General features: G+C 46.7%; 1 protein-coding gene across 2 annotated transcripts in view; it reads left to right on the top strand.

The window, feature by feature from the left end:
- LOC115112536 (centrosome-associated protein CEP250-like) overlaps positions 1-24,482 on the top strand; it is a 330,336-nt gene extending 305,854 nt beyond the window's left edge. The window contains exons 25-43 of one of the 2 annotated variants that reach the window (XM_065013075.1): positions 1,639-1,869; positions 3,914-4,036; positions 5,287-5,413; positions 5,545-5,702; positions 5,940-6,186; positions 6,795-6,984; positions 9,321-9,474; positions 9,986-10,153; positions 11,365-11,520; positions 11,603-11,770; positions 11,963-12,130; positions 16,229-16,396; positions 16,729-16,791; positions 16,914-17,023; positions 17,122-17,196; positions 17,590-17,683; positions 17,827-17,903; positions 22,209-22,332; positions 22,628-24,482. In XM_065013075.1, the coding sequence (XP_064869147.1) occupies positions 1,639-1,869; positions 3,914-4,036; positions 5,287-5,413; positions 5,545-5,702; positions 5,940-6,186; positions 6,795-6,984; positions 9,321-9,474; positions 9,986-10,153; positions 11,365-11,520; positions 11,603-11,770; positions 11,963-12,130; positions 16,229-16,396; positions 16,729-16,791; positions 16,914-17,023; positions 17,122-17,196; positions 17,590-17,683; positions 17,827-17,903; positions 22,209-22,332; positions 22,628-22,903 (2,877 nt within the window). In that variant the 3' untranslated portion in view covers positions 22,904-24,482. The remainder of the gene's footprint in view (positions 1-1,638; positions 1,870-3,913; positions 4,037-5,286; positions 5,414-5,544; positions 5,703-5,939; positions 6,187-6,794; positions 6,985-9,320; positions 9,475-9,985; positions 10,154-11,364; positions 11,521-11,602; positions 11,771-11,962; positions 12,131-16,228; positions 16,397-16,728; positions 16,792-16,913; positions 17,024-17,121; positions 17,197-17,589; positions 17,684-17,826; positions 17,904-22,208; positions 22,333-22,627) is intronic. The other variant, XM_065013076.1, reaches the window with a different exon arrangement.
- Positions 24,483-27,091: the final 2,609 nt, after the last annotated feature.

Raw genomic sequence — 27,091 nt, 5'->3', positions numbered from 1 at the left:
TTCTATCTGCTAGAGGCTCTGTCTGCTAGAGGTTCTGTCTGCTAGAGCTTCTATCTGCTAGAGGCTCTGTCTGCTAGAGCTTCTATCTGCTAGAGCTTCAATCTGCTAGAGGCTCTGTCTGCTAGAGGGTCTGTCTGCTAGAGGTTCTGTCTGCTAGAGCTTCTATCTGCTAGAGGCTCTGTCTGCTAGAGCTTCTATCTGCTAGAGCTTCAATCTGCTAGAGGCTCTGTCTGCTAGAGGGTCTATCTGCTAGAGGTTCTGTCTGCTAGAGCTTCTGTCTGCTAGAGGTTCTGTCTGCTAGAGGTTCTATCTGCTAGAGGTTCTGTCTGCTAGAGCGTCTATCTGCTAGAGGCTCTGTCTGCTAGAGCGTCTATCTGCTAGAGGCTCTGTCTGCTAGAGGGTCTGTCTGCTTGAGGTTCTGTCTGCTAGAGCTTCTATCTGCTAGAGCTTCTATCTGCTAAAGCTTCTGTCTGCTAGAGGTTCTGTCTGCTAGAGGTTCTATCTGCTAGAGGTTCTGTCTGCTAGAGCTTCTATCTGCTAGAGGCTCTGTCTGCTAGATCTTCTATCTGCTAGAGCTTCTATCTGCTAAAGCTTCTATCTGCTAGAGATTATGTCTGCTAGAGCTTCTATCTGCTAGAGGGTCTGTCTGCTAGAGGCTCTGTCTGCTAGAGCTTCTATCTGCTAGAGCTTCAATCTGCTAAAGGCTCTGTCTGCTAGAGCTTCTATCTGCTAGAGGCTCTGTCTGCTAGAGCTTCTATCTGCTAGAGCTTCAATCTGCTAGAGGCTCTGTCTGCTAGAGGTTCTATCTGCTAGAGGTTCTATCTGCTAGAGGGTCTATCTGCTAGAGGTTCTGTCTGCTAGAGCTTCTATCTGCTAGAGCTTCAATCTGCTAGAGGCTCTGTCTGCTAGAGGGTCTATCTGCTAGAGGTTCTGTCTGCTAGAGCTTCTATCTGCTAGAGGCTCTGTCTGCTAGATCTTCTATCTGCTAGAGGCTCTGTCTGCTAGAGCTTCTATCTGCTAGAGTTTCAATCTGCTAGAGCTTCTATCTGCTAAAGCTTCTATCTGCTAGAGGATCTATCTGCTAGAGGATCTGTCTGCTAGAGGTTCTATCTGCTAGAGGTTCTGTCTGCTAGAGGTTCTATCTGTTAGAGCTTCTATCTGCTAAAGCTTCTATCTGCTAGAGGTTCTGTCTGCTAGAGGTTCTATCTGCTAGAGGTTCTATCTGCTAGAGGTTCTGTCTGCTAGAGGTTCTATCTGTTAGAGGTTCTATCTGTTAGATTTTCTGTCTGCTAGAGGTTCTGATGATTGGTGTTAAAGTTACTTACAAACCCCTATTGGTTTGAACGGTGTCAGCAATTTCTATCTAGTATTTCTTTTTTTACACAACATAAATTGGGGTGTTTAGAGCACTATATAGGTAGAGAACATTAACATGTCAATAACTCCATTTGGACAAAAATGCAGATAGAACCATATAGCCCCAAGCACTCCATGTGTTGTGGTTTTATCTCTGCTGTTTATACCCATGTTGCCAGGAGTTGTTCTTGCGTACATCTCCAGGCCTGATTTATGAGTGTTAATAGCATGTCTTGTTTGTATGTGTGTTTGTGTGCCTGCCTGCGTGTCCCTGTGTCCCAGGTGGTGGAGCGGGACGAGCATGTGCTGCGTCTGTGTGCCCAGGCGTTGGTGTTGCAGGGGGAGCTGAAGGCCCACTGTGCCCAGCTGGAGAGCGGGGATGACGCCCTGAGTGCCCTGAGCCAGCACCTCCGAGACACCCAGAGAGACCTGGAGTCCAGCTGCAAACACAGCCAGGAGTGTGAGATGGTCATCAGCACTATGAGAGACAACACTGCCGCACTGAGACGACAGGTCAGACAGTCAGTCACACCAGTTAGGCCAGCCAGTCAGTCAGGCAGATCGGTCAGTGGATCAGTCAGTCAGGCCGAGCCTCATCCACAGGACTGTAGCTTCCCAATGACAGACTCGTCCACAGACACGGACAAACCCGGTCACACTGTGCTGATCAGTCCCTTTCCACTACAAACATAGATTAACATACTAGTCCACTCAGTGGTTTCCCCCTACACAGTCAGGCCCACTCGTCCTGCTCACTACCCCTGCTACCTAGAACAGTGCCAGTCATGCGGTGAAGTCAAAGCCAGTCAAGTAGTACTAGCACTGTAGTATACCCAACTGGCCTCTCAGGTGAGTGAAGCTACATGCAGGTCAGTTGTCGTGCCACACCTCTGTAGGTAAGGCTCCATCTCTGCTGCTGATCTGTAAACGGATGGAGTCAGACAGGGTACAACACTCTGGGAGTCGGAGGCCTGGGGACCTCTGGAAGTGTTTTCACTGATTCCTATTGATCGGCTTCATGGCCCCCATACAGGAGGAAACACAATGAGAAAACACAGGCAGTGTGAGCTCCCTGGACAGCACAGAGCACAGCACAGAGCACCACCGTTAATGGCTGGCAGGAGGAAGCAGAGAGGAGGGGAAGACTGGATTACATGGGCAGAGCAGTGGAGAGGAAGGATTGATGTTTGGACTTGTTTGGGTGTGTGTGGTTGTGTGCATGCATGTGTGTGTGAGACTCGGGGTGGTTGACAGCTCCATGCAGGGAAGAAGCAAAGTGGAAAATCATGCTGGGGATGCGATATGTGGCTGAAATAATGGCGGCCATGCCCAGTGGAGCTCAGTGTTTATGTGGTGTGGAGGTGGCTGGAGATCCAGTGGGGCGCCCATAATGGAGGCGCCGTTCCCACCACCTCCAGCTCTCACCCTGCCCTCTCCACTGCTGTAACCAAGGCCTTCCCTCTCCACTGTATACACACCACCTGAGTCCCTAACAACATCCCTCCCACACAGCAGAGCTCCATTAGCAACACAGAAGCTCTCAATCGCACACACACACACAGTATTGATCTCTCTCATCCTCAGCTGGGTCCTTAGAGCACACAGGGCGACACACCACCCACTCGGTTCATCAGTCTCTATCTCTGACCCACGGTGTGTGTGTGGTGTGTGTGAGTGTTGACCTGCATACCTTTTAAGTGATCACTTCCTGCCAAGGTATTTTTTCACACCAATGTTTCTTTACCTCTTTCCCAAGTTTACATGTGTTGTCTAAAAACTGGGGGGTGTGTATGTCTGTGTGAGAGAGGGAGGTAGAGAGTCTGATTTCATTTAATGAGCCGATCGCTCTGACTGCTGTGAGACATCAATACAACCAGCTGATTTCACCTCTCTCTCCATCTTCATCCTGCCTGTAACGGCCCCTGGCTTTATGAACACTACAGACACACTGCAGTGAAGGCTGTCTGGAAAACATAGACAACAAACAACAGTGGGTAATGAGAGGAACATCGTATTCAGATAGATATATTATCCTCGTAAACTTACAGGCCATTTGGGAGTGTTTTATAAGTGCAGCAGCACAAAGTAATCCTGACAAACCACCGACACCCGATAGGACATTTTGTGTGTTTGTTTGTGTGTGTGTGCGCCTCAGACAGACCGGCTCATCTGTGAAAAGCAGAATGTGCTCCAGTCACGAGCCATCAGGCCCAGCACAGCATGCAGATGGGGAAGACTGAGGGGAAACTGTTTGCCTGTCTCTGTTTCATTAGTGTGAACTCACCCAGCACCTCAGCCCCAAACTTAGTCTCATAGTGACCCCCGGCCTGCCTCACCCACAGTCAGACAGGAGGACCCCATGCAGTCTGCCCTTCAACCATAGTCTCACAGAGCTCCAGCCAGTCCTTCTGTCTCTACCTCGCAACACTCAACTTCACAACACAGGAAGGAAATGGGAGGAGAGACCTACTAAAGTCAACCGCATGACAGTGATTCTGTACCGGTCTGTCAACAGATATATCTGTGTACTATGTTTGTTCCTGTGTGCCTCTCTCAGGTGGAGGAACAGGAGGAGAGTGTGGTGAAGAGCCAAGCTGATTTCTCTGTCTACAGAGCCAGTCACATCCACTCTGACTCAGACTACGACTCCCAGCTCTGCCGCATCCAGGAACTACAACAGGTACAGTAGGGGCAGAACACTTCACCTCTTCTTGCTGGAGACCTGCTAACACAACCAGTCACTGTGGCCAGTGAAATCACAGTGACCAGAGAAAGTCATTGTCTTTAAAAGTTCACTTATCAACTATACTTAAAAGTTTGGTCCTACTGTATGTTCAGTAAGTTCACTGTAGTTCCACTGTGTATTCCAACCCTGGCTTTAAATTGACCCTAGACAGGAAGTCAGAGCAGCCATTGCCAGACAGACGCCGACCCGCACCAACCAAGGTCCATAACGGCCACGGTGACTAATTGTTTGTTATGTCAGCGTGCGTGTGCCCGTTTGCCTTTAATGGAGTGTAGCGGGGCGATCCATCAGGCTGTCAAACAGGCCCAGTGTCAGCTGGAGTGGCTGGCGTGTCAGAGGAGCGCCCGCACTACGCTGACGTGATTTACTGCCCTGCTCCTAACGCACGCGGCCACCGCTCCCCGCTCCACTCCGACTCAGCCCAGATTGATTACCCAGCCCGGCTGGCCCACGATGCCCGCCATCTTCTGGCAACCTTTTAGCTGCGTTTTATAGATGATTAGAGCACCTCGTTTGACTATTTATACATCTGTAAGTGGCCATGAAATCTAGATTTGTCTTGACGGGTGTCAGCATCAGGAGGTAGTGAAAGCAGAGCCTGGTGACAACTCGTTATTTTAATGGTCTGAGATGAAGGGGGAAGATGGCAGGATCTTCCCTCCACAACATGGCTGAATTATACTTTTTAACTTAATGTTTATGTACATATTTCACTCAAAGCTGTTGGCTTTGGCTTGATAGGCTCTGAGAGCATTGGGGAGATGGCTGGCACACATACACACACACACACTCTACTGGAGGAAGAGTGACAGTGACATGTTTTGACCTGTCAGCTGCCTGTGCTCACACACACACACACACACACACACACAAGTTATCTTAGGTAAATATGTCATGGCAGCCACACAGTGCAGTTGGCTGGTTAATTGAATAGTTAAAACATCAGTAGGTCTGTGCAGATTGGATGTGACACCTGTCAGATAGGTGCTCCCCTAACACAGGACACTTCCTCCACACTCTGATACATATGCCGTCATGGTGGAAATGCCAAATTAGGGGCAGGCGCTTCACTGAACGCGCTTGAGCAGGTGTGGAGATGTCCTGGGGGGGGCTTTGGTCCGCCCGTTCCCCTCAGGCATAGTCATAGGTGTGTGACAGGTGTGCGTGCGCGTGTGTGTGTGTAGGCATTCTCCCAGACCGTGGAGCAGTGTGCCCAGGCTAGCCAGGACCTCAGTGTGTGCCAGTCGGAGGTTCGTCAGCTGAGAGAGGAGGTGTCCAGACTCACCCAGCTCAAGGACAGCACTGTGGCAGGTGTGGAGGGCATGACACAACTCAACCAATAACTTTGTGTTTACGATAGAATACATAGTTTATTTTTTACTGCATTGTGGGTGTGTGTATCCATCCATGTGTGTGTTTACGGTATACTGTGTGTGCTGCAGAGGTGCTGCGGCTGCAAGAGGCTGGGAGGCAGCTCCAGGCAGAGACCATGATGGAGGGCCAGCGCAGGCTGGAGGAGGTGGGAGCTCAAGAGCAGAGGGCTGCCAGGCTGGAGCAGGACCTGCAGGCCGCCCACACCCAGTGTGCCAAGAGACAGCAGGTACACACTGTGGCATGATGCCAGGCCAGGCCCCCTCACCTCCAACATACCTGGAGGATAGGATAGAAAGAGCTTATATTCACCTACTCACTCACTGACATACTCACTCAGAACTTCAGAAAGTGGAAAACACGCACACACACATAAATGGAACACTCTGGGTAAGAAGATACACACACAGGAGTATATGTTCATTCACTCACACTTTGACTGAGCCTTCTCTCTTTTCCCTCCCAGGCGGTGCAGAAGCGGGATAACCTCCTGAGGCGTTCGGAGGCTGACCTGCTGGAGGCCCGGGAGACTCTGAGGAGTCGGGCTGTGGAGGTGGAGCGGCAGGCAGCTGCAGTCAGGGGCCTGGAGGCTGACGTCCAGAGGGCCAGGAGGGAAGGACAGCAGAGAGAGGCTGAGTGTGGCTCTCTCAGGACCCAGCTGATGACCCTCAGGGAGGAACTAAAGGAGGCCCAGGGACGCTGCAGGGACACGGGTAGGAGGAGGACACAGTCCTGGGGGGTGAGCTGAGTGACTGGTGTCTATACAGGTGGAGTCGTGTTTCAGAGTGTAGTCAGGTACATTTGTAGCTCTCTCTCTCCCTATTTCTCTATCTTGCTTTGTCTCTATTTGTCTGTCTGTTTGTCTCTCTCTCTCCTTCCCTTGGTGGAGAATAGGTTCTAAAAACAGTTAGAGGCATGAGCAAAAAGCAGAAGAGGCATGAGGAAGAAGGAATGAGAGTGATGCTGATGGGAAGAGGAGAGTGACATGGTTGTAGTGGCAGCAGCAGCAGTGCAGCCTCTAGGGCTGACTTTAATGAGCAGTCTGAGATGGTCACCTGTTTACGTCCTGCCTGCCCCAGAAGCCTCAGCAGCTAGCCAGCAATGAAACAGCCCATCAATTCACAGCCTGGGGCCTTTTGTCTGACACTCACTCTCACTCACACATGCATACTAACAGAGGGACCATAAAAATAAGAAATAACAGAACATGCATGGATGCAGAAGAAGGGCAAATCAGCACACAAGATAACAGATAAAATATGTAATATAATAGCGTTGTTGATAGTAAATGATCAAAATATGCTATGTGTCTGTGTTTCAGCCCAGGACCTGGCTCGTCAGGAGGAGAAGGTGTTGCTGGTGGAGGGGGGGCAGCATCGAGCACAGGAACACCTGGCAGAGCGGGTGGCAGAGGTGGTGAGGGCAGAGCAGGCCCAGAGGAAGCTACAGGCAGAGCTACGCACCTTAAAGGAGAGACTCCACACCACAGAACATGAGCTGCAGGGCTACAGGTACTCTACAGGGCTTTGGGGCCCCTAAAGCCCTCTGACTGTCTGTCTCTATCTGACTCCAAGTAGAGGTCTGCGCATGACTGATTTATTCATGCCATTCCCACCTGCACCCGCAGCTTTTCATACTACACCTACTCGCTCCCGCTGGCTTTCTGTCTAACTCCCACCTGCTCCCGCAAGAACTGGTCCCGAACCCAACCGCAGTCCCGCAATGTTATTTTAGGTGTATGGGATGCAGCTAGTTTGCTAGCCATGGTCCTAGCAATTTTGCGCTCTATAGTCAATATCAGAATGTGCAAAAATAACCTAAGAAATAGGTTAAATTATCAGAGATCCTCACATTCTCCATTATATTAGGCTATCAGTATTACTGGGCTATATCAGCCAATAGGTTAGACATAGTTTGAAGAGAGCAGAGTTGGAGAGAGAGAGAGGACACTTGCATTTTCTCTTGAGCTACGTTTAATAGCCTACCTTTTAGGATCGGGACGATTTTCAGACAGAGACAAAATAATATGGGTGATCAATATTTATTACTAGGCAGTGTAGTAAATTATAGCCTAATTATATTTAAGTTAATTTCCTTGGAAAGATTCATCAAAATTCATCCCAAAGTTGTCTGTCTGATGAATGATGAATGCAGGATGAAAAATGCCGACCGCGACTCAATGATCTCTGTTGGGACCTGCAGCCCTCTACCACCTAGCACACAGCATGTCATGAACCCTGTCTTTAACCACAATCCTTCACATTTCACTGAGCCATTATTTCAACAGTGACTTGAGTATTTACTGATTGCCATGAGCCTGTAAGACTATCTTATTCCCATTTAGATCCAAACTGAACCTTTTGGTCAGTAAGGCCACAGTGTCTTTATGACTCAGACAAGCCTCTCAAACAATCACTCTACATAATGCCTGTGAAGAAAATGTGATCTGATGAAAATCTGATGTTAAATGTGTTTAGAAACCCACTGTGCCTCACACACACTCTCAACCTTGTCTGTATCTTAGTGGCTGAGAGAAATAGAGAAAAGTGTTTTGGCTTTGTGACCCTTGGCACGCTGCCTCCCCCGCTCTCCCCCTCCTCCCCCCTGTCCATCTGGGCTGTGTGTGCTCCGGCCGCTCGATAGGCAGATCATTCCAGGTCGGGGCCCTCTTGTGAAATCAGATGTTTAACTGGCCAGGAGAAGCGAGATGGGAGCATCTTAACCAACACCTTGCCAAAGGTCTCCTGTTCAGTCAGCCGTCCCGCCGCTTGGAGTGCGCCCACTGCCTGCCAATAGGCATTAGGGAGGATTTAGTAATTAAGTGATAGGCTGAGGACTAAATTGGGTGTTTGTGGGCTGGCGAGCCACCCAGAGGTCCCCACAGCCATGCAGATAGGGGATTCTAATTGCCAGGGATATTGATCAGACTGGAGAGGGGGGATGCAGGGGATTCACGAGCCATCGATTTGCTGTTACTGCGGCCGCCTTGTCAATGGGAGAGGGAGGTGAGCACTGAGAAGGCTCTGCCCCCCCCCCCCCACACACACACACTCTCAAACACTCACTCACTCCGGGAAGGGCTTTACCCCTCAACCCCCGCCCACCTCCTCGATATCGCTCGTTCTCTCTTTGTCTTAGACTGTCTAAAGGTGTTGCTTCTCGGATGGATATCGGCAGAGAGGAGGGGCAACTCCTTGGTAGAACATGTCCCTAGGGAACGCCACCCTCAAACTTTGCTCTACGTACAGTATAAGTTCCCCCTTCACACTCTGCTGGTGTGTCCCTCATCACCCTCCCTAACGCGTGGTGTGTCCCTCCCTGGGCAGGCGAGGGCTTTGATGCTTGGCTGTGGTCTGAGTTAATGTCTCAGGGAGAGAGGGCACTGAACGGGGCCGCTCTCTGTGATTTGATTAGCTGCTTCACCTGGCGGTAAACAGGCCCTGGCCATCCCTCACACACACAGCTCTGATCCCATCCCTCACACCCCGGTGCCCCATCAGCCCAACGCTCGCCCCACTACACCATGCCACACCGCAAAGCACCGCACAGACAGAATTAGTGCAACGTCCTCTCATTAAATGTTCAGGCTTGCCTGCTCAGATTAAATCTGGCAGACACAAACACACACGCATTACTCTCCAATGATTACGTTTCTCGCAATACATCACAAGATAAATTAAATTCCCTTTGATTTTGAAAATGTGAACAAGAGTGAAAACAAAGTTTACAGCATGTGGGGGGTAGCGTTGGCAGAGAGAGGTATCAAACATGCCAGTTTGAAAGTAGTGGTCATTTAAAGACTGGGAGCCCCTGACTGACGGTGTGTCTGGCTGTGTGTGTGTATTAGGACCCAGGTGGAGAGTCTGAAGAAGGAGGCAGGGGAAAGCAGGCAGGCCCAGCTCAGTGCTCAGCAGGAGGCCAACACACACCAGCAGGGGACTCAGCAGCTGGAGGCAGAGCTGACCAACACCAAGGACACACTCAGGACTCTACAGCAGCAGGTAAGACCCAACATTAACACATAAAGCTATCCAATCAACCAACAGGTTCCTACAAACAGTGTCCTGAAACCAGTCACCACCTTTGGGAGCCTCTCCCAGTCACTTAGGGTCTGTTACTCTAGAGGAACAGTCTTTTAACGCCACTTCAATACCAAAGTGAATTTGTCGTAGCTGGTTAGGCGACTGAGGTTAAGGTTAGGAAAATAGTTAGGTTTAGCGAAAATGCTCTCCTAACCTGCTACGAAAATCACTTTGTATCAAAGTGGCGTGAAAAGAGGTTGGCCCGTTACGCTAGATCAATATATTGATTTGCCCATAGAAATAGACGTGGCACGTGCTCAGGGGGGGCGTGAGATGTTCCTCAATGCTGGAAGGGGGGCCCCGGCTGGAAAGGTTTGGGAACCCCTATGTTAAGACTAAAATGTAAATGTAGCCTAACCTCAGAATATTGCCTGTAAACATGTGGTCGGTTGGTTGGCTGTATGACTGTGGTCGTCTCTCTGTGTGCCAGCTGCAGGAGCAGGCTGATGCCAGCCGGGCACTGCGGGCAGAGCTGTCCCAGGAGCAGGACAGGCAGCAGGAGCTGCAGGAGAGGAACCAGGGGGCCAGGGAGAGAGAGGCCCAGCTGGAGTCAGAGAGAAACCAGCTCAGAACCAGCATGGAAGCAGCTCACAGCCAGGTAGATTCAAACACTATTATTAATCAATAAGGCACCTCTGGGGTTTGTGGAATATGGCCAATATACCACGGCTAAGGGCTGTTCTTAGACACGGCGAAACGCAGAGTGCCTGGATACAGCCCTTAGCCGTGGTATATTGGCCATATACCACAAACCCAGAGGTGCCTTATTCCTATAATAAACTGGTTACCAATGTAATTAAAGCAGCAAAAATAAATGTTTTGCTATACCCGTGGTCTGATATACCATGGCTGTCAGACAATCACCATTCAGGCACGAACCAACCAGTTTATAATAATGTATATAAAACTAGCACTCAACTAGACATGTGCAGTCAACAACTCAGCACTCAACCAGGTGCTTTCACACACATTCTAATGTATCCCAAAACTAGCGCTCAACTAGAAATATGCAGTCAATAAATTCACACATATTGCTAATGCATGTCACACTCACACAACATATGTTAATCATACTGTAGTGTTTGTCTGTTGATTTATGACTAAAGGCAATTTTCCAACACAAATAATTAGTGTCAGTGAGCTTTCATGAATTAAACCTGTGCTTGCTGACAGTTAAACGTTTCAAAGGGCATTTTTTGTCTTTACAGGATGTTGTTTATCCATTCATCAGGAGAGCGTCTTCTCCTCACATAGTGTCTGACTGAAGCCTGGCTACACTCATCTACAATCCACTCATATTCCCCCTCCAGCCATGTTCGCAAATTGAATTAGTTTCCGTCTCTGAATTTGTGTTTCAAAAATAGTAATTCTTTTTTTAACCCCCAAGGAAGCAAGAGAAATGAGTCAGATCTGCACACGTCAGGAATTTTGTGAAATGATAGTTTTCCACCAGCCAAAGGGATACAAGCTTGAACCGCAGCAATTTACCAACTGTTCAGCTGCTAGGAAATTTAATTGAAGCACATAATTCATATCTTTAGAAAGTTAAATCAATCTGATCAAAAAGTTTCTCACTCAATTACGGCCTGAAATTAATCTCCTTAATCCCAATTTAAAATCTGTCATGCATATAAGTGCAGATCTCTCATCTATTTGCCCATCCATGTTACTTAATCCTGGAACAGAGAGTTAAGATGGCGCTGCGATTGTCAGATTTAGTCCCATCTATCCTTGAGCTTCATATACACACAGTGGCACACACACCTGATGGGAGCTCTGATAGGGGTGTGTCTCCTGTCTGTCCTACAGCTGAGGGAGCGGGAGAGGACTGTGGGGTGCCTGCAGGATTGTGTGGTAGAGCTGCAGAGCACCACCCAGAGGCTGCAGGAGGAACAGACAGCCTGCCAGGCTCAGCTGCAGCAGTGCAGGAGGGAGCTGGAGAGCAGGGAGGGCCACAGCCACGAGGTAACAGTTACATACTGTCCATATGAGTGTATTTTATGTGTAGTTTGGGGCCCATGTTCCATGTGTGTGTTCTCCTCTCCAGATGAGTGTCCTTCAGGAGACAGTGTCCAGGCTGAGGGAGTGTGTAGAGGAGGCCCAGGCCAGCAGCAGGCAGGGGACCAGGGACACTGCAGCAGCACAACACAGCCTCAGAGAGCTGAGACTGGAGCTGGCCTCCACCCAGGCATCCCATAGAGAGAGCATGGAGCTGGTGGGTGCCCTGCTTACACACTGGTACTCTGTCAGGCATGTATTGAAAATACTGACGTTAAAATGACAGTAACTCTCGACTTGTTTTAGGGTAATGACTGGAGAAAATAATGTGTAGTGGGACTAACAATGTATATTTTGTGTGGATGTTTGTTTTGTGATGTGCGGCTGTGCGTGTGGTGGAACTGGTCAGCTGGCTGAGCAGAGTGGTGAGGCTGCAGGTCTACGTAGTGAGCTGTCCCGCCTGCAGCAGAGGAGCTCCCAGCTGTCAGAGGAGAGAGGGGGCCAGGAGGAGAGGACCAGGCAGCTGGTTGCAGAGCTCCACAGACTACGCACTGCCAGCAGACAGTCACTGGACGAGGTGAGAGAGAAGGATCTACACATCAACATTTCCATTCATCCTCATGGCAATTAACCAATAACCATCCATTTCATTGTCAATATCCGATAACCACTGATCTGGTTCTAGATCTGACACTGTCAAATTAAATCAAATTTGATTTGTCACATACACATGGTTAGCAGATGTTAATGCGAGTGTAGCGAAATGCTTGTGCTTCTAGTTCCGACAATGCAGTAATAACCAACGAGTAATCTAACCTAACAATTCCAAAACTACTACCTTATACACACAAGTGTAAAGGGATAACGAATATGTACATAAAGATATATGAATGAGTGATGGTACAGAACGGCATAGGCAAGATGCAGTAGATGGTATCGAGTACAGTATATACATATGACATGAGTAATGTAGGGTATGTAAACAAAGTGGCATAGTTTAAAGTGGCAAGTGATAAGTAGTTTAAAGTGGCATAGTTTAAAGTGGTAAGTGATACATGTATTACATAAAGATGTATTACATAAAGATGCAGTAGATGATATAGAGTACAGTATATACAAATACATATGAGATGAGTAATGTAGGGTATGTAAACATTATATTGAGTAGCATTGTTTAAAGTAAAGTGGCTAGTAATATATTTTTACATCAATTTCCATTATTAAAGTGGCTGGAGTTGAATCAGTGTGTTGGCAGCAGCCACTCAATGTTAGTGGTGGCTGTTTAACAGTCTGATGGCCTTGAGATAGAAGCTGTTTTTCAATCTCTCGGTCCAAGCTTTGATGCACCTGTACTGACCTCGCCTTCTGGATGATAGCGGGGTGAACAGGCAGTGGCTCGGGTGGTTGTTGTCCTTGATGATCTTTATGGCCTTCCTGTGACATCGGGTGGTGTAGGTGTCCTGGAGGGCAGGTAGTTTGCCCCCGGTGATCTGGTCTGCACATGCTCTGAGGACGCGGCTGGGGATGCCGTCTGGGCCTGCAGCCTTGCGAGGGTTAACACGTTTAAATGTTTTACTCACGTCGGCTGCAGTGAAGGAGAGTCCGCAGGTTTTGGTTGCGGGCCGTGTCAGTGGCACTTTATTGTCCTCAAAGCGGGCAAAAAAGCTATTTAGTCTGTCTGGGACAGCCAACCATTAGGTCATGGACCAGATAACCTCACATTAAGTCCTAGACTGTTATAGCCTGTATCCAACCATTAGGTCATGGACCAGATAACCTCACATGAAATCCTAGACTGTTATAGCCTGTATCCAACCATTAGGTCATGGACCAGATAACCTCACATTAAATCCTAGACTGTTATAGCCTGTATCCAACCATTAGGTCATGGACCAGATAACCTCACATTAAGTCCTAGACTGTTATAGCCTGTATCCAACCATTAGGTCATGGACCAGATAACCTCACATGAAATCCTAGACTGTTATAGCCTGTATCCAACCATTAGGTCATGGACCAGATAACCTCACATTAAATCCTAGACTGTTATAGCCTGTATCCAACCATTAGGTCATGGACCAGATAACCTCACATGAAATCCTAGACTGTTATAGCCTGTATCCAACCATTAGGTCATGGACCAGATAACCTCACATTAAATCCTAGACTGTTATAGCCTGTATCCAACCATTAGGTCATGGACCAGATAACCTCACATTAAATCCTAGACTGTTATAGCCTGTATCCAACCATTAGGTCATGGACTAGATAACCTCACATGAAATCCTAGACTGTTATAGCCTGTATCCAACCATTAGGTCATGGACCAGATAACCTCACATTAAATCCTAGACTGTTATAGCCTGTATCCAACCATTAGGTCATGGACTAGATAACCTCACATGAAATCCTAGACTGTTATAGCCTGTATCCAACCACTACACCATCACATGATTAGAAGTGTGATGGCTCAATCTTTCAACCTTATGTGTTGTATAATAGGAAAGGGGGTTATCTAGTGTAATATATACCCAGGGCTGGAAATGAACACTACACCCTTAGAATGCCTGGTCATTAGTGTGGAGCACACAGCCCCTCTGAAGTAGAGACTTAACCTCCACAGGTCGCACTGTACACTAATTGACCACTACAGGAGAGAGCAGGTTCTGTTGTAGAGAAAAGAGGTGTGACTTGTAGCAGTGCCCTTTCTGTGTCCGGGGCTGTATTCCTAAAGCTGATTGGATAATGAGACCTCTCTCCCAGACCCCCACAGAGTCTGCATATACAGCACACACACACACACACACACACACACACACAGAGAAAGAGTTTGCATGTACAGCACACACACACACACACACACACTCATACACTCATACACACACACATACATGCATACATACATACATACATACATACATACATACATACATACATACATACATACATACATACATACATACATACATACATACATACATACATACATACATAGAGAAAGAGTTTGGTTTGCAAAGACACAAACATTTACACACACACACAGTTTTGCTTAGAGGAACTGCCTCACATAATAGCCAAAATATAAATCACAGTTTATCTGAGATACTCTAAGGCCTCATACAGTACAGAAATGTAGTAACAGGTTTTCAATTGAAAATGTGAAAATGTCTAAGAGACCTTATGGTTTAAATATTCTAAGCATTGTGTTTGTATTGTGACAAATCCAAAGCACTTTGTTTGTGTACACAGGCACATACGAGCTGTGTGTGCTTGTCCTGCAGTGCCAAACCTCTCTACAATGTGTTTGTATGTGTGTTTAGTCGAGGGCACATCTCTGTGGCTCATCGCTGTGGTCTCACGTCATCCTCCTTAAGTGCTGTCAATGTTGCATGGTAACAGCGGCGCTCTGCCCTCTTAATTGGTTTAGGAAGAGGATCCTTGTCATTTTGCGGTCAGCAAACTCCGCCAGAGAAAATGAAGTGCGAGTTGCCCCCTCCCCGTACAACCCGTCCCACAAAAAATAATGATTATGTGCAGCAGGGTGTGTGTGTGTGTGTGTGTGTGTGTGTTTGGTTGTCTGTTTTTACTTTCCACTTTTATAAATAATTGCTGGTTGCTTGGTGGGATCAGAGGAAGGGAGTAATGATTCTCTGGCCGTGTGGTATGGCTGGGTTCTGGGGAGGGAAGACACTGGGCTGGGGGAGAGCAACTCATTTCACACACCTAAACGTGTGTGTGTTTACGTGTGTGAATGTGTTAACATCAGTGTGTGGTGTCTGTGTTTTCTATGTGCTTGATGTGTATCTACATAATGTACGTATGTGTATCTTAGATGGGGGGGGGGTTTGTGAGTGTGTGCATGGCTGTCCTAAACCTGTCCGGATTAGCAGGTGAACGCAGCAAGAGGATGATCAGACTGGGGTTGCGATGCTGTCACACAGGGGTTCGGGGGAATACAGAGCTGCAGTACTGCAGTTCGGAGCCTCCAGTCAGGCTCACCCCCACTCCCCACACACACACCACTTTAATTGCCTTTGCTTCTTTCATTACATGTATTGCCTCTCCTCTGCATTGCGTGCTCCCTGGGCTTGTGGAAAGGTCATTATGGTGGGGATGTGAACACTGCACAGCCTCCGTGTGTCCCAGCCAAGCAGACAGAGGATAGGGTGGGGGATGTGAACACTGCACAGCCTCCGTGTGTCCCAGCCAAGCAGACAGAGGATAGGGCGGGGGATGTGAACACTGCACAGCCTCCGTGTGTCCCAGCCAAGCAGACAGAGGATAGGGCGGGGGATGTGAACACTGCACAGCCTCCGTGTGTCCCAGCCAAGCAGACAGAGGATAGGGCGGGGGATGTGAACACTGCACAGCCTCTGTGTGTCCCAGCCAAGCAGGCAGGGGATAGGACGGGGGATGTGAACACTGCACAGCCTCTGTGTGTCCCAGCCAAGCAGGCAGGGGATAGGACGGGGGATGTGAACACTGCACAGCCTCTGTGTGTCCCAGCCCAGTTTCCTACCTGGGCAGGGTTATAGGAAACACTCATGAATATACAATGCATGTTGCTGTGACTCATTGTTCATCATTCATTTTAAAGGTCCATCAGTCTTCAGAAATTAGAACAAATAGTATATTAGGAAATGCCAATGACAGGTATCATCCCTCTCTCACCTAGACTCGGTCCTGTGAGGACAGGCTGGCAGAGCTGAGTGCCCAGCTGGGGAGGTCTCAGCGCTGGGGCCAGGAGCAGCTGGTAGCCCTGGAGATCCGGGAGGAGGAGGTGGTGCTGATGAAAGTGGAGATGGCTTCTCTCAAAGAGAACTACCATGCCAAGGTGGCCCAGGTCAGACACACACTTGCACAATGGGTTCTGGGGACATTCTGGTAGGGTTTATGACTAGAGATAGGATGTTTTGCTGAGCATGTGAACTGATCAGGAAAAACTCTGGGCCCTTATTATAGCCGGTAGCCTTACTGTGTAACTAGGCCCAAAGATTTCCTGATCAATTGATGTGCTCATGAAAACCTCTTGGCTCTAGTTATGACATATATCCTCACACTTTGCACTGGCACAGAAAGGCCAAACAGCATCGTTAGTAATCACCTCTCAATGGAAAATGAGCTGTATAGCCATTACAATGTGCAGCAGGGGTTTGTTCATGTGTCTCTGTTCAGGTGGATGCCTTACACTCACAGCTCCATTCCATGGAGCACAAGTACAGCACAGCAGCTAATGAGGTAGTGAACCCTTAAAACCTCCAGATATGTCAGATAGACACTGTTAGAGTTGTAGACTCTCATTACCTCCTCTCTCTCTCTCTCTCTCTACTCTCTACCCCCCCCCCCCCTCGCTGTCTCAGGTGGAGGTGTTGCGCCAGTCTCTGGGTAATGCTCGTTCAGACAGTTCTCTTCTACACAGGGAGAGTGAGCTGGTGGTAACCAACGTCAACCAGTGGGTGAAGGAGCAGAAGTAAGAGCATACCTAACTCCACACACACACTGATACCCAGTCACTTTCTACTCTACATTCACTACGCAGCATTAACCCTGTCTTAACCCTGTCGACAGGCAAGGCAATGAAAAACTGAACTTTAAGATCAAAGACCAGAGCAAAAAGATCATCCATCTCACTGCAGAGAAGGAGTAAGAGCTCTTCCACACACATCCAGCCTGCCCTGTTATTGTTCGACTCACATTGTTGATTTATTTTATTCACAGGAGACATGATAGTGATAAATGGTGCTATGTTTAAGCAATACGGCCTGGGGGGGTGTGATATCTTGCCAATATACCATGGCCAAGAGCTCAGACCTTAATGCTTAAATATACCGTGGCTGTCAGCCAATCAGCATTCAAGGCTCAAACCACCCAATTTTTTATTATGATCAGGTCCCCATGTTTCGAGCACTGGTTAACAAGTGTACAGGCTTTAGGTGGCTTTAGATTAGATGGAGCAGGGAACATGCTATACTTGTGAAATAAGTGTAAATGGAGCCACCCAGGAGTTTTGACCCGGTTTATTACCTGTGTGTCCAGTCACCTGCAGGAGAGTGTGGAGGGTCTGCAGGAGGAGATGAAGAGGCTGAAGGCTGAGCTGGATGAGAGCAGGATTGAAGCCGAGAGGTTCAGGGTACGTACCATACACAGTTACACACACTGGATAACACTGTCAGACCTCCACACATTTACAACCCTGATATACTGTAATATAACAACACTAATTGAAGAGCATTGTTCCTTTCTATTGCGTAATGTCACTTGTTTTTGTGTCAGGCCTCTCAAGCCGGTATGAGTGAGCAGCACCAGCGCAGTGCCCTGGCCAGACTTCCTGTCCAGCTGCTCCACACAGAGTGAGTACTGTACCACTGACACTGACCTGAGACACTGGATCAGTGGGCTTGGCTCTAGTCCATCACCTGGCAACTTCCCAGTTCTCCAGGAACAAGCTGCAGCAGGTCCATACGACGCAAATGACTACATGTCCTCTAACTCCTCACTAGTTTCTTTGCTGGGGCTCTAGAGACAGCATCAGTGACAAAGCAGTGACTTCCCGGACTGAGTGAATTCCTCTCTGTGTGTTTCTAGAGTAGAGCTGAGACATGGGTCAATAGCAACAATCACCAACACATTTCAGACAGTATTGGTTAAGAGCGGGAGCCCGTCTGTAACTCATAAGAGCTATTGGCAGCCATGTTGATTTCTGTTGTTCTGGGATTAGCATAGGCCTCTCTGTGTTTCTTGGGGCTAATGGTCCGTGTCGTCCGGCTGTGAAATCAGTGGCCTGAGAGCCTCTGAGAAGCCTGCAGATTGGTGTTTCAAATCCCCACCCCCCTTTAATGCAGCCCAGCCTGTCTCAGCCACTCTCTCCATCTCTCAGAGTAGAACAGTTTCGCTGTTCCGAGTTCCCCCTCCGCACCCTGGGTGACCCCCACTGCAGTCTCCTCACGCCTGGGCCCAGACGCCACCGGCCCTTCCTGCCCCACAGGACCACTGCAGCTTGTTAACAACGAAGATGCATTTGTGCAGTCAGGCGGGAAATCCTAGAGGTGGCTATGGACGGTGGTAATCAAAAGCCTGGTGCTCTGACTCTGAGGACTGGAGGAGGGCTTAGAGGTCGGACTGGAGGAGGGCTTAGAGATGACCTCTAGTCTGGCCTCCTATCAGGTCTGATCGTCCCACCTAACAGAGACAGCAGACAGACAAACAGAGAGGCAAGCACAGGTGGACTGGTGGATAGGCAGACCGACAGATGGACAGGCAGGCAGGCAGAGCCATCCAAGGACACGATCACCTCTCCTCTGGGCCAGCCAGGTCTTAGTCATGTCTGTTTTCAGAAACGAGTCTAGACACTCAGACAGACATCACCCACACATTGCCATGGTACCGACTATACATTTTTTAAATTGAACTTGCATTTTATATGTCATGCTGAGAAAAGGCGATTTATTGGTGAAATTGTGCTCCATTTGGTTGTTTGACAGTTGAAGCCGTCTCATTTCGCCCTGCCTATACCTCCTCGCTTTAAAGTAAGCCAGTCCTGTGCTCACTGGCATTTCCCTGTAATACGTTCCCGTCTGATTTCCTCCTAAATTGAAATGAGGTAAAGTTAGGGCTGATTGGTGGGATAACGTTTGTTGAGTGTGAGATAGAGGGAGGGAGAGAGGAAGAGACTAGCTTGGTTGTGTGAACCCAATCAGAGCCCTGTGCTGACTGTGCTGATTAGAGGCTTGTAGTGAGTGGGATCTATTCTATCCCATCATTCCCTGTGTTTGCTCTGATAACGGAGCCTCAACACTCATCATGGCCCTAACCTCATCCTCATGCTGTCACTTACAGCACGCCACACTGAGCTCTCTCAAACGTCTTACGCAAGGTGGGTAATGTACAAAAGACCCTTTAGAACTTAAAACCTGCTTTGAAAGAACAGTTAGTTTAACTGGTTGGCTGAGTGTTAAAAAAACAGTTAAAAAAGTTGCAATATGAAGTTGAGGAGCACTGAGGCATTGGGTGGACGTTGCTCTGGAGAGCGTACTGTAGGCTAATAAGTGTTTGTGTGTGTGTGTTGTGTGTGTTGCCTTGCCTGATACCGATGGAGGGCAGATGCCAACTCAGCCCATAAAGGCCCACTGGATGGCTGCGACTTCACTCAGCTAATGTTCCAGGACATCCAGGAAGCCTGTAGGGAGCTGGGAGAACACAGAGGAGCGCTAAAAGCAGCCAGAGAGAGAGTAAATACAAATAAATAGATAAATAAGTGAATGGCATGAGAGGAGCAGAGGGAACAGTCGTCCATTCTCACGCATGCACCGCGTTTGTTTATTTATGGTGTCTGAGGGCCTGAGCAGGACTGATGGGAGGAGGAGGGTGCTGTGGGGGGACACTGGGCCTCTCCTTCCTTATGCATGCCTGGCTCTGCTCCCCAGCTTTCATTAAGTGTCATTACCAGGGCTTTCAGAGCTAGAGCCAAGCTGAGACCTGACATCCACTCCATAGATATGTGTGCATATGGAGGGACTTCTGATCCTCTTATCTGCCACTGAGGAGGGAGAATTAGGACAGGGAGAGGACAGGGAGAGGACAGGGAGAGGACAGGGAGAGGAGAGGAGAGGAGAGAGAGAGAGAGAGAGAGAGAGAGAGAGAGAGAGAGAGAGAGAGAGAGAGAGAGTAGGATATAGCTATTACTTAAATGAAGGACAGTATTCATGCCTGATTTGTTGTCATAAATATGTCATACGGGTGGGGTTATCCACATTTAGAGTGTTTGTACACTTGTACACTGGTGATTGTAAGGGCCATGTACACTGCAGTGTGTTGTAGATGAGGATGACTAGGAGTTTTAGTGCATATCGATACAGTTACATATCAGGATATCATTTTCTATCGTATCGTTTTGACCATATCGCAATATAATTTGTGCGCTAGTTGGCTGTACCTACACCAAAACACCAGTATTTTTTCTTAATTTTCTTTTTAATGCGGGAGCAAAAGAATTCTGCACTTATCTCCATGACTGATCAAAAATCGTTTCTCATGACTCTCGTGACTGTCTGCTGCAGTGACGAGAGTCATGAGAAAACGAGTTTTGATCACAAATACCGAATCGCAATACATATAGAATCGTGAGAATCGCAGTACACATCGTATCAGCACCTAAGTATCACAATAATATCGTATGGCGAGGTGCCGGGCAATTCCCAGCCCTAATGGCCAGTAGCCATTAATAAAGGCATGCAGCTGATGTGAGATGTGCATTTCCTTCTACGCATGGTGTTCATTATCAATGTCCCTTTCCAGTTCACTTCCTGTTAGAAGGCCTGCTGATTGATGGCTTGTGCTGTTTATTTGGATATCAGCAAATTAAATATTCATGTCATCCGCTTTCCCAAGCAGAAGTTATCTAGATGCAGTGTAAATGGTACTTGGGATTAGATTTTCACAGCAGATTGCGGTTATTACAGGAGAAAAGGGTGAAAAGAGACTGTGTGAGCAGTCGTCTTCCTGGGAGGCAATCTATTTCTCTTCCACACAGAGCACCGAAGCGCTGGACCAGGCTCTTAATGCGCGGGAGAGAAAGTGCTTTGGTCTGCAACCTTTCACACCTTCACCTCCCCTTCATGTGATTGAATAGTTAATAACTTTGATTTTCCTTTGAAAGCCTGTGACGTGGCTCCTGCTGAACGTCCTGTTGTCTGGCTGACACACCTGCCTATTGCTCTGTCTGTCTGACTGCCTGCCTGACTACATGTCTACTTGGCCCAGATGTCTGATAGCCCTCTCACTTTCAAGCCTGTCCCTCGCCTTATCTGTCTGCCTTAAAGGAGCCTGTACATCATCAGAATTTTGATGGAAAGAGGTTTTGACTTCTTACTCTTCTCTCCTTTCTTCCTCCCTCAGGACTCTTGCACACAGTAGACACACTCACACACACACACACTCACACACACACACACACACAGGGAGCTCATTAGCGCACCCCGTGCTCACAGCTCCAGCAGAATGTGACCTTGCCTAATTGTGCGCCATGCTCATTTGTTCTCCCTGCATGATGTGGCGATTGCTTATTTATTCTCCTCAGGGCTCCTCTCTCACATTAAAATGATTGACTTATTTCATTCACTGCACATTTTCCAAGCTTTATTTGATAAGCTCATTTCCCTTGGTGCCCAGAATCCCCCCTGTTCCCATGTTTTAAAAGTTCTAATGTTCCCAATGCAGATTATTATTCATACTTGTGATTGTTTCTTCGTCTAATTATCTGTGTTGGAATAATTTAGCATCTGTGAGCCTGTTTATCCCGGAGGACTGAAACGACACAAAAGGGCACACATTAACGATGCGACTGGAATATCCGAGGAGCCAGTTGTGTACACAAAGCTGGCAGACGCGGTCAACAAGAAGCTTAACAGGGATTGGGACATCGTGGAAGGTTTACCAAAATAAGCAGACAGAATTTGCATTTGGTTAGAGGGCTGTTGACAAACAGAGCCATCAACATTTGGTCCATCAGGTAATGAGACAGGCTGTTTTGACATGGATACATGCAGTGAGGTGAAGCTAAACTAGTTGTAGTCAATAGAGGTCATGGTTAAGGTGGGTAGTGCAGATCCTCTCCACTCTGACCCATTGACCACCATCAGCCCTCTCCTCCCCTACAGTGGGGAGACCCTCCCTACCCCACACCAAGAGGAGCGTTCTAGAGAGACCCAGCAGTTTAGAGAACTGAGCCAGTTCCAGAGCAGAGACAAGCTAGCAGCAGGAGACCTGTTCAGTAGTGTACCGGTAGGTTAATACACGGAAATGGATATCAACTCACCAACAGAGGACACAGTGGGATAGTATTAGGGAGGGGAATGATTGGCACTATTTCTGCAGTGGGAGGTGAATGATACCTCATAATGAGTCATGTATTAACAGTAATTCTATGGATAATATTCATGATGATAAATATGCAAAGTTAAGGTCCATGGTGATGCCAACATACCAATAGTAACACTGAGCTCTGAGGGCTGACTATTGACGGTATTTTATTTGAATGTACAGTAATCTGTTTCTGTCTGCCGCTGCTCTGTCTCAGATCTGCTCTGACTGCGAGAGGAACCTTGAGAGGTCAGGGAGACAACCTGTGGAGGAGCAAGGCTCTGGCTGCCAATCTGCATCTGCGCTAGCCCCAGACGCAGCCTGTGTCTGCCTGGCATGGAGGGGGGCCACGTTTGCTGCGGAGGTGGCCAGAAGAGTGGCCCTTAGGGCCCTGGAGCGCAGACCCCTGCCATGTGGCCACCACGGCTGGAGCAGACCCCGCTCTCTCAGCTGGGACGGGCCACGCCCTACACATCTCAGGGAGGGACACTGATAGGTGCTAGTATTAACCAGTGAGAAGGGAAGTACAAGTAGTTATTATGTTATTATGACTCAAGAGAATACAGCACAAAAATATATATATTTGATTTGTAGTTTGATAGATATGAATACATGATTATTATATTTAAGATTATTTAATGAGAATACTAAACTTGAATACTTTAATTTCTTTGGTATTTTCAGTATATCCTTTTTTTCCAAAATCTTATCTTTGTGGCACAATATGTTCTCTGTCCTGTGTTCTCAATGACTTAATGTGATTTTGTGGCACTACTACCTTTGCCTTACAATTTATTGAGAAATCAGCTCAGTACTTAGATTGTAATTTACAACTTTATGTATGAATGTACAGAAAATCTGTTGTGAATAAGTAGACTATCATAATGTAGAATTGGGCTGAAGGAGTAATGGTAAGAGATTACAATCTTACCTGTACAGTATCTGGGTCCTTCCACCAATTCGATGCCTTTTTAGAAGTGTAACTTGTGATTTCACAAAATGTTGACATTCTGTCCTAAAGAGCACATGTTCAACACTTTGCCATCTCAAGAGGTTAAATAAAAAAATTACTATAGTTAGTGCCTATTAAGAACCGAATAAATTCTCTGGGTTAATCGTATCAGGGTTGACGATCTCATCATAAATCAGCCATAAATCCCCTCGTGACAGTGTGAATGGAAGCTTGTTGTGTGCAACAGGGAGTGGCAATTGAATGCAAGCTTCACACAAACAAATCTAGTTGCTAAAACATTTCTAGCCTGTCTATCTATGGGTAACAGGGTTATTTGTGTTATGCTCGACCCATTAGTTTTCTACCACAAAACAGAAAATGGCCAAACAAGTAGAACCAGCTCACCTGCTTTTACACTATGATTTAACTATTAGATGTTCAAGGTTTATTTTGTAAAGGAATAGTTACAACATATTCAAACGAGACAGTTGACCTTAAAATGAGGGACAGATGTAAATGAATCACTAATCAAATGAAATAAATATCTTCAGAAATGACTTAAAATAGCTAGAGATTTACAATGATGGAGAAATGTTTGGATTAAATGGGTTGAAGTCTTCCTAGAAGTGACACAGGGTTGGCACTTTAGCAAGCCTTTATTCATATTCAAAAATCTTTTTTATTGAATTCTCCATGCGGTCAATATTAAAGGGCACTTCATTGAATATAACAGGCTTTTAAAATCAATATTGGTGGACAATTTCTACTTAAAATATCAAAAGGCACTCTTCGTGGAACGACCCATCTGACAAATACTTGTATCTATCCATTCAGGTTTTTGAGTTTAATTTACATTTTTATATAAACCTAGAAAGAAAGAATCAGAAAAAAAATGTCCAGCCTTTTTTTGTGGTATGAGAAAGTGTCATGCTTATTTCTGTGGTTGTCAAATGATGACTTGATGTCTAGATAAAAGTCCTATAAATGTATTGGGGGATTTCATGTTTTTAGTCACCTAGAGCAATACATCCTTGAGTTCATTCATGTAAATCCTAATGAATTGTGTAGGCAGAGAAGTCTTTGTGGCCAAATAAAAGCCTGGTAAAGGCATCTAAACCCATAACAAGTGTTCCTTTGTTCTAGCACTTCTCTATTCATCATGAGTCGGCTGTGTGAATCCAGGCATTGCTGCAGCTTTGAGAGCAACTCTGAGAGTTCCATGCCCACCAGCTTTCAATCACTGGGGATGTCGGAGCTTGACAGTAGAAAGTATTTTTTCTGACTAGAAGAAAATAAGAGCCTTAAGCAATAGTAGATGAGCTGTTAGTAAGCACACAGTCCACTGGGAGTGAGACAACATGGCAGCATACTATACATAGTGCATTGGTGAAGAATAAAACATGTGAAACAGGCAATACTAGCCAGACTGGAGATTAGATCTTCATTTATTGATAGAGGTCAGTGGTTTTATTTTAACATAACGTTAAATACATATATAGACAAAAATAAATTAAACAATTATATTTTATCGATCTAGTTAAAAGCTAAATGTAATACTATTGTTTGCAGATATTAAAGATATCCAAACTATAGCCCCCCTCTCCCCCAAATACAGTAATAAACCATGCCCATCATTGTAATGATCCACACCAGCATGCAGGGCGAACTTTAGAGGTGTGTTCACAGGGAAGGTATGTGTCCTAAAGAGGCCCTAGTCAGCCAATGGGATCGAGCAGTGGCTGTTGTTCACTGGGATTAATCCCAGCCTTACAGGAAGAAGACACCATCTCTTTCTGCCTTGGCCGGATCAATAGGCAACATTCTCTCCAGCACAGCAGTCAATACCCAACACTTAAGGTGTCTGAGGAAACTAAAGAATGCCAATAATTGTTATTAATGCCTAGGATTTCCCCAAGTACTGCATTTATAGGGTAATTCCGGTGTAACAGACATTCAACCAACATCACACACACAACACCAATGCCCTCCAGAGACGTATTGTATACATTTTAAGAAACCTATACACAAATACAAAGCTGGGGAAAAAATCTACAAAATGGAAGTGTATCCTTTTTTCAAATAAGTATAGTGTTTGTAACCCAATTATAAATGGTATTGCTCTTTTGAGTCTGATACTATAATGGTACTGAGTAGTGAGCTACAGCTCCGTGCTCTGGGTAAAGCCTTGGCCCGTTCAGGCCTTATGGAGAAATTGGTCACACTGAAATCCAATAGGTGCTAGTTTAATCAGTATGCCTGATATGCCTTTGGTATATTAAGCAATAAGGCACGGGGTTGTGGTATATGGCCAATATACCACGGCTACGGAATGTGCTAAGCACAACGTAATGCGGAGTGCCTGGACACAGCCCTTAGCCGTGTTATATTGGCCATATACCACAAACCCCTGATGTGCCTTATTACTATTATAAACTGGTTACCAATGTAATTAGAGCAGAAAAAATAAATGGTTTGTCATACCCGTGGTATGCAGTCTGATATACCACGACTGTCAGCCCGAACCACCCAGTTTATAATGGCCTAAGAACATCCCTTAGCCGTGGTATATTGGCCATATACCACACCCTCTCATGCCTTATTGCTTAATTATAAACTGGGTGGTTTGAGCCCTGAATGCTGATTGGCTGACAGCTGTGGTATATCAGACCGTATACCACGGGAATGACAAAACATTTATATTTACTGTTCTAATTACGTTGGTAACCAGTGTATAATAGCAATAAGGCAGCTCGGGGGTTTGTGGTATATGGCCAATATACCACGGCTAAGGGCTGTATCCAGGCACTCCGCAATGCTTTGTGCGTTAGAACAGCCCTTAGCCATGTTATATTGGCCATACACCACACACCCCCTGGTGCCTAATTGCATAATAATGCCACAAACCCGAGGTGTCTTATTGCTATTATAAACCGATTAACAACATAAATATAACAGTTAACAAGTAGTTTTGCGTTATACCTGATGGTAAATTGTCTGATATACACACAGCTGGAATGCTGTCTCAGCAAATCAGCATCCAGGACCCAAAGTACCCGGTTTATAATGGCATTTAATAAAATGTTGAACATTGTGTGTGTGTCTTTAATAGCAGGTGTTATTCCGGCCACGTGCTGAGGAATGGATTTGTGTTGATTGTGGAGTGTTATGAAACATGATGACAGACATTAAAGAAATAGCACATTTTAATGCATTTCTCCTTGCCTCCAAGATCAAGAGGATTTTTTTCTGAGAGCCAAAGAAAGGCATTGATAATTTTGTCTGATTGCTCAAGGATCATAATTATACCTCTGCCACTTTGAAGCTGCTCTGTCAGGAAGATAAAAAATTGAATTCTAGGCATTGCCTGCCATATGAATAAAAATATGACCTTTCTCCCATCAACCCTACCTCCTGAAGTATGCTTTTCATCTGCTGTATTTTAAGATTACAGGAAGTAACAAAGAATCCAACTTCAAAATTGACTTAACCATGAGAATCAACTCCAGCATGGACGTGGGCTGTCCTGTATGGAGTTTTGAATTCCATCCAATTGTGTGTTAATTCATTCTGAAAGCACTAGGTCAGAGTTCACAGGTTTTAAATGTAAGCCATCGTCCTTTCACAAGGCCTAAATACACACTGTACGTACGTGCTGCAAGGACAAGATCTCCCATCGGGTGGGCAGCAACAGAAAGAGTAGGACTGCTTCAGGGAGAGGGGCCTTCGGAA

The sequence above is a fragment of the Oncorhynchus nerka genome, linkage group LG28 (genome assembly GCF_034236695.1).
Source record: "Oncorhynchus nerka isolate Pitt River linkage group LG28, Oner_Uvic_2.0, whole genome shotgun sequence".
Taxonomy (NCBI): domain Eukaryota; kingdom Metazoa; phylum Chordata; class Actinopteri; order Salmoniformes; family Salmonidae; genus Oncorhynchus; species Oncorhynchus nerka.
The sequence above is the reverse complement of the archived record's forward strand: the minus strand, read 5'-3'. Positions and strand labels throughout refer to the sequence as shown.